The sequence below is a fragment of the Mandrillus leucophaeus genome, unplaced genomic scaffold (genome assembly GCF_000951045.1).
Source record: "Mandrillus leucophaeus isolate KB7577 unplaced genomic scaffold, Mleu.le_1.0 Scaffold331, whole genome shotgun sequence".
Classification (NCBI taxonomy): domain Eukaryota; kingdom Metazoa; phylum Chordata; class Mammalia; order Primates; family Cercopithecidae; genus Mandrillus; species Mandrillus leucophaeus.
In genome coordinates, this window is record NW_012103488.1 from 2432075 (window position 1) to 2443466 (window position 11392).

Sequence of the window (11392 nt, forward strand, 5' to 3'; positions counted from 1 at the left end):
GGGCGTGGTGGCGGGTGCCTGTAGTCCCAGCTACTCAGGAGGCTGAGGCAGGAGTATGGCGAGAATCCAGGAGGCGGAGGTTGCAGTGAGCCAAGATCATGCCACTGCACTACAGCCTGGCTGACAGAGTGAGATTTCTCAAAAAAAAAAAAAAAAAAAAAAAGACACTTTTAAACTATAGTCCGTAGACTATAGTTTAAAACGTTGCTGGTTTGTACTGTTATCCTGTTTATTCACATAACATTCAAATAAATTTGAGTTATTATGTGTATTAGAACTCTATTTTTAAAGTTCATCTTAAGGAATAGCAGTGATAATTACAAAACTTTAAAAGTCCACATATTTTGCTTTTTCTAAAAAATGCCTTGTTCTTCCCTTCCAGGTAACAAATATACTCTGGAGACTAGACCAAACCAAGAAGGCATTGATGTAAGACAAGAGCTACTGAAATTCCATTCTACTTACTATTCATCCAACTTAATGGCTGTTTGTGTTTTAGGTCGAGGTAAGAACCCTTACAATTTTTTATAGAGTTGAATAATGTAAGTTTTTCATGTTGGCTTTTTCACAGTATTAGAAGATGGATATAAGATAGAGGTGCTTATTTGCTCAGAGTCCTTTGAAGATGATCTACTTGTTAGAGAATAGGTAGGTGGGGATTTTTATGTTTAAATCATTGTGTTCCCCAAAGAAGTTTAAGTGGAGATCTGAAAAAAATACAAATTACTACAGTAATAGGTGCTCTAAGCATATAAAAGCAAGGCAAGCCCAGCCTGAGCACCATAGTAAGATCCTGTCTCTACCAAAAAAAATTTTTTCTAAATTAGCGGGATGTGGTAGTCTGCACCTATAGTCCTAGCTGCTAGGGAGGCTGAAGGAGGAAGATCCCTTGAGCCCAGGAGTTAAAGGCTGCAGTGGGCTGTGATCGCCACACCACTGCACTCCAGCCTGGGTGGCAGAGAGAGATCCCATGTTAAAAAAAAAACACACACACACCAAAAGGACAAAGATTGGCAGATTTGACCTTATAACAATTCAGAAAACTGGGAAAAAAAAAACAAAAACAGATGATGGTAAACTTGGGAGACTGTTTGGAATGTAAACAACGGTTTGATTTTTAAAATGCAAATTAACTACTAACATTGTTTCCTGCTGTTTTTAAGTAATACCCACTGCAGATGGTGTTGCTTTTTTGTATTGGTAATGGTGGTATCAGTTGCTTTAGTCTTTCTGGAGGGCAGTTTAACAATATCAGTCTTAAAAGTAAATATGCATTTTTACTTTTAAAAACGCAATCTCAGGAAATAATCAGAGTTCAAATAGGAGACATAAAAGGATGTTTCTGTCAGTATAGTATATATTAGTAAAAATTTAGCAATCTAAATGTTAATAGGAAATTTGCTAAATACTGATTTTATAATTGTAAAATAGAATATCTTATAGAAAAATAGCATTTCTTATTCTTCTTTCCATCTTGCTTTTTCTTTATAGTATTTATTAATACTTCAGATATTAAATGTTTGTGTGTTTTTGTTGTCCACCCTACCAAAATGTAAATTACTTGAGAGTAGAAACTGTTTTGTTCACTGCTTTATCCTTAGTACCTGGGCTTGTGCTTCGTGCTTGGCACATCATAGGTAAATGTATATTGAACGAATAAACAGTTTTATGACAGCATTTTAATATCATGGGAAGATATTCTTAATATATTCTCATATATATGAATATATATTCTTATATATGCATAAATAAATATAAAACATTTTTAATTAATACATGTATATTATATATAAGAATATATTGTATATTTTTTAATGTTCTTAATATATTAAAGAGAAAACAAAAGCTGTTTACAAAAACATGTGCTATATGGTCCCATTTGGGGATTTATTAAAAATTCTAAGACATATCCCTCCCCCCAAATTTTTTAAAACTCTAATAGGGGCCAGGCACAGTGGCCCACACCTGTATTTCCAGCACTTTGGAAGGCCGAGGCAGGTGGATCACTTGTGGTCAGGAGTTTGAGACCAGTCTGGCCAACATGGCGAAACCCCATCTCTACTAAAAATGTAAAACTTAACCAGGCATGGTGGCAGGCACTCGTAATCCCAGTTACTTGGGAGGCTAAAGCAGGAGAATCGCTTGAACCTGGGAGGTGGAGGCTGCTGCAGTGAGCCAAGATTGTGCCACTGCACTCCAGCTTGGGCAACAGAGTGAGACTCTGTCTCAAAAAACAAACAACAACAACAAAACACTAAAAACTCTAATATACCATATATGGTGTAGGTAAAAGACAAAATGGAAAAGCATGTACTAGAAATTTGATAATGTTGTATAGTAGTTAAGAACTCACATTTCACAGTCCAACAACCTGGCTTTTCATTCCAAATATACCGCTTGCTTAGCTGTGTGGCTGTGAGCTAACAAACTTACTTCAGTTTTTCAAACTTCAATTTTCACATTTGTGAAGTGGTGGGTGGTACCTTGTACCTGTTGTGAGGTTTAATTGAGATAATAAAAACTGTTCAGCATGGTGTATGGCACATAGCAAATGCTCCATAAATGGTAGTAGCCACTCTAGCATCTTTATAATCATGAAATTATGATAACTTTTGTTACCATAATTTAGCTTTTGTTTCTAAGTTTTCTACTGTTGGCAAATGTGACTTTTATAGTTAGAAAATAAACTATTTTTTTAAGTTGGTAGCAAGAACCAGGGTGTAAAATGGGTTCAGGGAGAGAGGACAATTAAAAAAAGCATACTCTGTAATGCTGTGTGCTTGCTTCAGGTAGGTGGGTTTAGAATGTTAAAATATCACTTGCTGTTTACAACCCAGTCCTGGGAATAGGTAGGTGCCTAAACTGTTTTTTTTTTTTTTGCTTGTTTGTTTGTTTGTTTGTTTAAATCTATGTTGTATTTGAGATTAAACACTTGATTTCAGTAAGCATTTAATGGGCAAGTGACAATGGCAATAGATGAATCAAACCTGAGCCCTGTCCTCAGAATGTTCTTGGTTTAGTGGAAATGACAGAATAAGTATCTAAAAAATAAAGTGTCTCAGTTCTCTGATCCATACACATCACTCTCCCATTGTGACTGACTTCCTGTGCTGAACCCGAGAGAGATGTCTTTACAGTACAGAGGTATGAGGAGGAAACTGGATCTCTTAGAGGATTAAAAAATAATCCACTCCTTCTTTTGGCTGGAGGAGAGAGGAGGAGTAACCATGTGGAAGGATCTCTGTCACAAGGGTACAAAGAAGTTTTTCTGTTCTTGCCTGGAGCTGTTTCTCTAGCTGTGGCAGCACTAACTGTCTGAACACTTGCCACATAGGTAATCATCAAGTGCAGACACTGAGGTTTCCAAACCTTGATGATATGAAGGTGAGTGGGACTCAGTTCCCTGATCTCTATGGAGCCCACAGTTTAGTGGGGTAGATAGACTGTGCTGTAGTGTTTAGCTCCCTTACCTTTAAAAAGTGACACTGTGAATTTATGCTTTTAGGGTAGAAATATGCAAGAAGAAAGATTCACCTGGTAGAACCTTGCTCAGGATGTTGCTGTCACCAGCACTGCAGGCCCACAAACCTTTATTGACTGCTCACCTTGTTTCAAGTCATATGTCCCATCTGCAAAAAGATGTCTCTGACATCTCTTGCTACAATATTCCCTCTGCATTCCTAAATTCACTTGTCATATAACAAGCAGCCACTGGTCTGCCTTTTATTTGGCTCTGGACATTTTGGAGTCCATCATACATGTCAAAAAATTGAGGCAAAAGTAGGTGTATTTTATAAATAAAATGCAAATGCCTACACTTAAAGGCACAAAAGAGAATTTTACACTATATAAAGGCAGCTCTCAAATAGTCATTTAGTACTCCCGAGAATTCATGGAAAAGTTCCAAATGGGTCATAGAATATCAAGGCAAGATTCTTATTTGATTCAAATGCTTACTGATAGTAACAGGTTATGAATGTTTATACCATTTATAAATAACCTGTTTTTGAGGAGACAAAATCAAGATGAGAGGTTATCTTGTTTATAAAAAGATAGGTTTTGGCCGGACACGGTGGCTCACATCTGTAATTCCAGCACTTCAGGAGGCTGAGGTTGCCAGATCACTTGAGCTCAGGAGTTTGAGACCAGCCTGGGCAACATGATGAAACCCTGTCTCTATTAAAAATACAAAAAACTAACAGGGCATGGTGGTGCACACCTGTAATCCCAGCTACTGGGGAGGCTGAGGCACGAGAATCACTTGAACCTGGGAGGCGGAGGTTGCAGTTAGCTGGCATCGTGCCACTGCACTGCAGCCTGTGCAACAGAGCAAGACCTTGCCTCAAAAAAAAAAAAAAAAAGATAGGTTTTTTAAATACTCCTTTCTTTTTAGGATAATAGTAATTTGTACAAATGGAAAAAATTTAATTCCGCACAGAAAGGTATAAAATAAAAAGCAAGCTGTTCTTTATTCCATCCTATGACTGCTGTGCCCTCTTCTCAAAGACCTAACTCATTTCTTGTTATACTTCCAAAAGTAGAATTTTGCTAATATCACATATATATACACACACATATATAACATGTGCATTTTGGAGTCCATACATGTCAAAAAATTGAAGTAAAAATAGGCATATTTTATAAATAAAATGCAAATGCTCACATTTAAAGGCACAAAAGATAATTTTATATCATAGAAGGCAATTCTCTATGTATAAGGTGAATGTTATACTCTGCTAGTAGTTCAGTATATATGCCTGTTGATAATCATAGTCATTTTTCCAAATGCAATTAATTATTGTTTCTAATATTTGTTTAAATTTTATTATACTTGTGAAATAATATTGTGAATAATATTTGTGAATAATTTTTTAAAATAGAGATAGGCATGAGGTGTAATCATTTTCACATTTTCCTTTCAGCAGTACTGAGACTTTTCAGGAGATCCTAAGATTTTAAGCTCTCCCTGTTGTATGTTACGATTCGCTTAAGTTCTGTTTTCCTTGTCTGTTTTCATGTAGAATCTTTAGATGACTTGACTAATCTGGTGGTAAAGTTATTTTCTGAAGTAGAGAACAAAAGTGTCCCACTGCCAGAATTTCCTGAACACCCTTTCCAAGAAGAACATCTTAAAGTAAGTGCATAAATTTTGGTATTTTGTGTTCTTAATTTGTGGACATAATATATACCTAGTTTACCGTAGACCAGGTGAAAATTTTTGGAGATTTCATTATTTATGGTTTTTTTTTTTTTTTGAAACAGAGTTTTCCATTGTTACCCAGGCTGTGCGATCATGGCTCACTGAAGCCTTAACCTCCCTGGCTCAGTTGATCCTCCCACCTCGGCCTTCTGAGTAGTTGGGACTACAAGCACACACTGCCACACCTGGCTAATTTTTGTATTTTTAATAGAGACAGGGTTTCACCGTGTTGCCTTGACTGATCTTGAACTCCTGATCTCAAGTGACCCACCTGTCTCAGCCTCCCAAAATGCTGGAATTACAGGCGTGAGCTACTGCACCCAGCCCCTATGTAGTTTTTTTGTTTGTTTGTTTCTGTTTTTGTTTTTTTTGACAAGGAGTTACGCTCTGTTGCCCAGGCTGGAGTGCAGCGGTACGATCTTGGCTCCCTGCAACCTCTGCTTCCCAGGTTCAAGCAATTCTTCTGCCTCAGCCCCCTGAGTAGCTGGAACTATAGGTGCATGCCACCGTGCCCGGCTAATTTTTGTATTTTTAATAGAGATGGGGTTTCACCATGTTGGCCAGGCTGAGGTTGAACTCCTGACCTCAGGTGATCTGTCTCCCTTGGCCTCCCAAAGTGCAGGAATTATAGGTGTGAGCCACCGCACCCAGCCCCCATGTGGTTTTAAATATTTGTCAGGATAATAAAATCAATCTCACATTTGTTAGGATCATGAATCACCAAAAACATATCAATATGTTCTGGTCTTTACATGCTAAAAGTAGTTTTGGTAGCTGTAGTCTTAATAACTGTTGAAGCTGTTACCCTGTACCTGAAGAGAAGCATTCAAAACCATTAATATTTAGCTGCATGGTTCAGGGGGTCAAACATGGACTATATACCGACTGTAATGAAATTCCACTAGGAGAGTGCTGAGTCATTTATTTGTGGTCAGTGTATCATTTTCTGTGGCAATTGATTTGCTCTTAAATTTGGTATTCTTCCATGAAAATCATTCTTCATAGTTTAAAAATATTTTCTTCAGTAGGAGTTGTATATAGCTAATCTCTGTGATTTGTTTTCTCCAGCAACTTTACAAAATAGTTCCCATTAAAGATATTAGGAATCTCTATGTGACATTTCCCATACCTGACCTTCAGAAATATTACAAATCAAATCCTGGTCATTATCTTGGTCATCTCATTGGGCATGAAGGTCCTGGAAGTCTGTTATCAGAACTTAAATCAAAGGGTAAGTCTCCTGGGCAGCAGCTTCTGAGTGTCCACCACATCTTTTCACTCTGGCTCTCATTTTCTCCTGAATATTGTCCTGTGAATGAACATTCTTAGATGTGACCATTTTGGGTTAGTGAGTGAGATGGTGGTTGTTGGCATGCTGTTGTCTTTTTTTTTTTTTTTTTTTTTTTTTTTAGCTAGAGATGGGGTTTCACCATTTTGCCCAGGCTAGTCTCAAACTCCTGGTCTCAAGCTTGGCCTCCCAAAGTGCTGGGATTACAGGCATGAGCCACCGCGCCCAGCCAGTAGTCTACTCTTGACTGGGAATTGATGTGAGGAATCTTCAGGAAAGCCCCCACTTCTGCACCATCTGAAACTGCTTTTCTGAACTGATTTTTTTTCCTCCATCTTTTTTGCAAGAGGTTCATTCTCATGTCTTAGGAACATACAATATGAATTTTAAAAATTTTTCTTAGCTTCAAAGAAGCCACATATGCAATCAATCATGTTGATTTCCTTTGAATGTTGCAGGCTGGGTTAATACTCTTGTTGGTGGGCAGAAGGAAGGAGCCCGAGGTTTTATGTTTTTTATCATTAATGTGGACTTGACCGAGGAAGGATTATGTAAGTATTGATTCACCTTTTTACTTTTGAATGAAAATTTACTTTCTATGATGTTTTTTAACTTCTTCTTGCTGTGGATCTGTTTTATGTTGAAAGCTATAACACTTTAATTCATACAACTTATCCATTGTATTTTTCATATGTAACTTGGCCTTTGTTTCATGGATGATTCTTCCCCCCTTAACAACTGATCATTATGTTGCACTTGTTAATGTGAACTTGGCTTTTTATTTGCTCATTTACTGCCCCAACACCCTTTCTGTCACATATCCCTGAGCCCAGAGGGCCATGTGTGTGGGACACCTAAAACCAGTCTCAGGGAGGTGAGGACTGCATTTTCTAAGAGGGACCATCTTCCACTTACCTGACTTTACCTTAGGAGTGAGCTCACTGCTTTGAAGGATTCAAGGACTGAATGGTTTTTAAGTGTGCCCCTTTTTTCCAGTACATGTTGAAGATATAATTTTGCACATGTTTCAATACATTCAGAAGTTACGTGCAGAAGGACCTCAAGAATGGGTTTTCCAAGAGTGCAAGGTACTTTTGTTTCACCAAAACTTTTCTTAAGGAATCTATTTTTCAAGAACAAATACATGTGAATTAATTTAAATTTAAGGCCCAGTTAAACTGTTAAAGTTTTTTTCCTAATTGAACTCTAAAATTTTGCAATGTATAATAGTATTAGTTAAGGCTTAGTTGTACTAGTCTGATTTGCTACTTGGGGCACAACTAAGGGGAAAGGCATCATGTAGCCCTTTTTAGGATGGAAAAGAGAAGAAATCAAATGCTTTTCCATCGCTCAGAAGAAAATCAGCAGTTTCTTGAGCTAGAATCTGTCAGGGATTATGTTACTCCCTGCCTAAAGCTTCATGAGCTCTGTCATTTTCAGATCTTTAAATCTGTAGCAAACTCTCAAAGAAGTAATGAATTGTTTATGTATGATTGTGTTATTAAAAGTGATTTTATTATTGTATGTATGGGAAGAGCCCGGCTTTTTTTTTTTTTTTTTTTGCATAAAACAAATGGTGTTTGTCTTTCAAATTTTTAAAAGCCTTTTTAAAATGGGTTTTTAAAAATATGTGCTTTAAAGCCTATCGAGATTCTCAAATGTATTTTAGTATGAGAAACATCCTTTTTAACTAGATAAAAGTTTAAGGATATAATTTCTGCTTCCAAAAATTATGACAATAACTCCTAATCTGGGTGCTGTTCTCTGAATGAGTCACCAAAATCATCTATGGTGGAATTGTTGGATCTCACAAGGTTCTTTCACACAGTTTTTCTAAATTCTTTGGCTACTAGTTTCAACAACTTAGGCTATAGAGCCATATCCTGTATTTGTTATTTTCATTGAAAATTGTTTACCTATTTTGTTTTTGGTTTTAAGCCTAGGTTGATGGATTAAATTTTATACACATTAAGAAATTTTTAAAATACTCTATACATTTCTAAATCAAGCATAGCCATTTTTTCAGAAAGTGTGATAAAGTATTTATGGAGTATTTATGGAGTAGCAAGCTTATAGTGCAAGCCAAACACTTAAAAAAAAAATGTTTCTGAATAAGGGTGGACATATCTAATTGGATTAATTTTCTATTTTAGGACTTGAATGCTGTTGCTTTTAGGTTTAAAGACAAAGAGAGGCCACGGGGCTATACATCTAAGATTGCAGGAATATTGCATGTAAGTTTGTTATTTTACTGTATACATTGCTGTGTAGAGTATTTCAGCAATCTTGTATATATTATTTTCAGTAATAAGTGAATTATTGAAGCTGAGGTATAAAACTTTAAACTTTGTAGCAACAGGGCAAATGTTGATGTCAGGATATGTTTAAAATCTTAATTTTCATCCTGAAATTTATTTTCTGTAATATTTTTGTTAAATGTGCATTTTGCTTATTGACTTTAAATATATTTCAGTTCTGCAGCATGTCAAGTGCTACTTATGTGAAAGCTATTGATTGTTTACTTTTTTTTAATTTCCATTGCTACCATCCTAGTCTGAGCTATCATGATTTCTTGCTTGGGCTACCATGATAGTCTTTTACCTGGGATCCCTATTTTCCTCTTGGTCCCCATTGTAGTTTATTTTTCCAGCCTCGTGATCTTTTGAAAACTAAAATCTGAATGTTTCACTCCTCTGTTTAAATTCCTTCAGTGGTTTCCCAACAGAGTTGGCATAAAATGCAAAATTTTCCTTGGCCTACAAAGTGATGTGGCCCCAGCCTATCTGGCCATCTTCTATACCACTGTCCAGCCCATCTCTCCCATTTGCATTCCACTCCAACTGTACTGGCTCTCTAATTTTCAGACATTAAGTTTATTCCTCCCCCATTGCTATTTTCTCTACATGAAACACTTTTCTATCTGATCTTTGCCTGGCTAGATTCTTATCATTTGAGTCTCCCCTCAGATTTCTTCTCCTCAGACCTTCTCTGACCTCCCAATCTGAAATAATGCCCCTCCCCCTTTTTTAATTGTTTTAATAGCACCTCTCACTAAATTACAATATTTGTTTATTGTCTGCCTCCCTCCCAATTACAATGTCTGTGCACTTTTTGGAGGACAAAGGATTTCATGTGTCTTACCTACTGTTTTATCCATAGTGTGTGGAACAGTGCCTGGCACAGAGTAGATGTTCATTAAATATTTATTGGATGAATGAATCAGTCAGTGTGGAAGCTGCTCTTACCAATACTGGAAGTTGCTCTTACCAAAAAGCATCTTCTGCATTGTTTTTCTACACTGGTCAAAAATAAAAGCCATTTTTTTCCCACAACAGTTTCCCAAATGTTTGTCTAGTATGTTTCATAGAAATTTAGGAAATTCTGTTCATAAAAATGTGTGTACTTTATATTAAAAAATGCTGTAGGTGTCAGCATTTTATTACCGAATTTTCTTCATTAACAAGTACTCAATTTTTGACCAGAAATATTCATGGTTTTCCGTGAAAGAAATGTGATTTTGCTCTCTATAATGGAAGTATGTTTGGAGATTAACAGTATATTTGGCAGAATCATCAAACAATATGAAACTGTTTAACAATGTGGTAGGAAAGAGAAAACGATTTAGGGCCACAGAAAATTTTTCCAATGGAGTAAAATTTAATTGAAGGGAGAAAGGGTGTACAGTAATGAATTTAATGTGTTACATATCTGCTTTAATAAACTATGTAGTAGCTATATGTATTTATTTATATTTTCCTTTTTAAAAGTATTATCCCCTAGAAGAAGTACTCACAGCGGAATATTTACTGGAAGAATTTAGACCTGACTTAATAGAGATGGTTCTCGATAAACTCAGACCAGAAAATGTCCGGTGAGTCACCATACAGATTTTACTATTATACACTAAAGTTTCAATAGTGATTAGAATCTGAAAAAATTTGAAATTTTGAATAAAATGCTTTTAAACATTTTATCAAGCATGATTATAAAAGTAGAGAATAGTATAATGAAGCAACACCAAGCTTCAACCACTGATACATGGCCAGTCTTTTTTATCCATCCCTCTTCAGTCATCCTCCTTCCACCCTAGATTATTTTGAGGCAATATTTCCAAAAGATGAGGACATTTTAAAAAACAAATATAATTTTATTATCATAAATAAAATAGAATAATAACCTGTCTTAACCTGACTTTATTCTAACTCAAACTCCCAAAGTATCAGCCCACCTATCTGGTTCATATAAGCAAGTGAAGACACCCTCTTTTACTTAAGCCACAGTAAAGATTACAATCTCAGAATCCCCCTGATTGACCAGTGGTTAACCAGGAAATCAAAAGTCCAAACTCTTATAGCAGCAGAGATATTCTTGCTAGAGGAAAGTAGTCCCTAAAGTGCCTGTGAGCCACCACATGATATTCCTCCCTTAAAACTGAATTTCATATATGTTTTCTAAAGTCAAATGATGGAATATAATTGAATGATACGTTTTACATTTTTAATTTTTCTCCTCTGTTAGGGAAGTATTTTTGAAATCCTACTGGCAATTTGGTGATTAAGTAAATAAGTTTTGGCCTGGCGCAGTGGCTCACGCCTGTAACCCCAGCACTTTGGGAGGCCGAGGCGGGCGGATCACGAGGTCAGGAGATCCAGACCATCCTGTCTAACACGGTGAAACCCCGACTCTACTAAAAACACAAAAACAAAATAAGCCAGGAGTGGTGGCGGCGCCTGTGGTCCCAGCTACTCGGGAGGCTGAGGCAGGAGAATGGCGGGAACCTGGGAGGCGGAGCTTGCAGTGAGCCGAGATCACGCCACTCACTCCAGCCTGGGAGACAGGGCGAGACTCCGTATCCAAAAAAAAAAAAAGTAATTAAGTTTTTTGGAACAGTTTTTTTTTTTTTT

General features: G+C 36.6%; 1 protein-coding gene across 3 annotated transcripts in view; it reads left to right on the top strand.

Moving 5' to 3' along the window:
- Window positions 1-11392, top strand: part of IDE (insulin-degrading enzyme) — a 143185-nt gene that overhangs the window by 76232 nt on the left and 55561 nt on the right. For all 3 annotated transcript variants that reach the window (XM_011988478.1, XM_011988481.1, XM_011988482.1), the window contains exons 5-11: window positions 383-505; window positions 5022-5134; window positions 6269-6431; window positions 6947-7039; window positions 7485-7576; window positions 8642-8722; window positions 10256-10359. In XM_011988478.1, the coding sequence (XP_011843868.1) occupies window positions 383-505; window positions 5022-5134; window positions 6269-6431; window positions 6947-7039; window positions 7485-7576; window positions 8642-8722; window positions 10256-10359 (769 nt within the window). The remainder of the gene's footprint in view (window positions 1-382; window positions 506-5021; window positions 5135-6268; window positions 6432-6946; window positions 7040-7484; window positions 7577-8641; window positions 8723-10255; window positions 10360-11392) is intronic.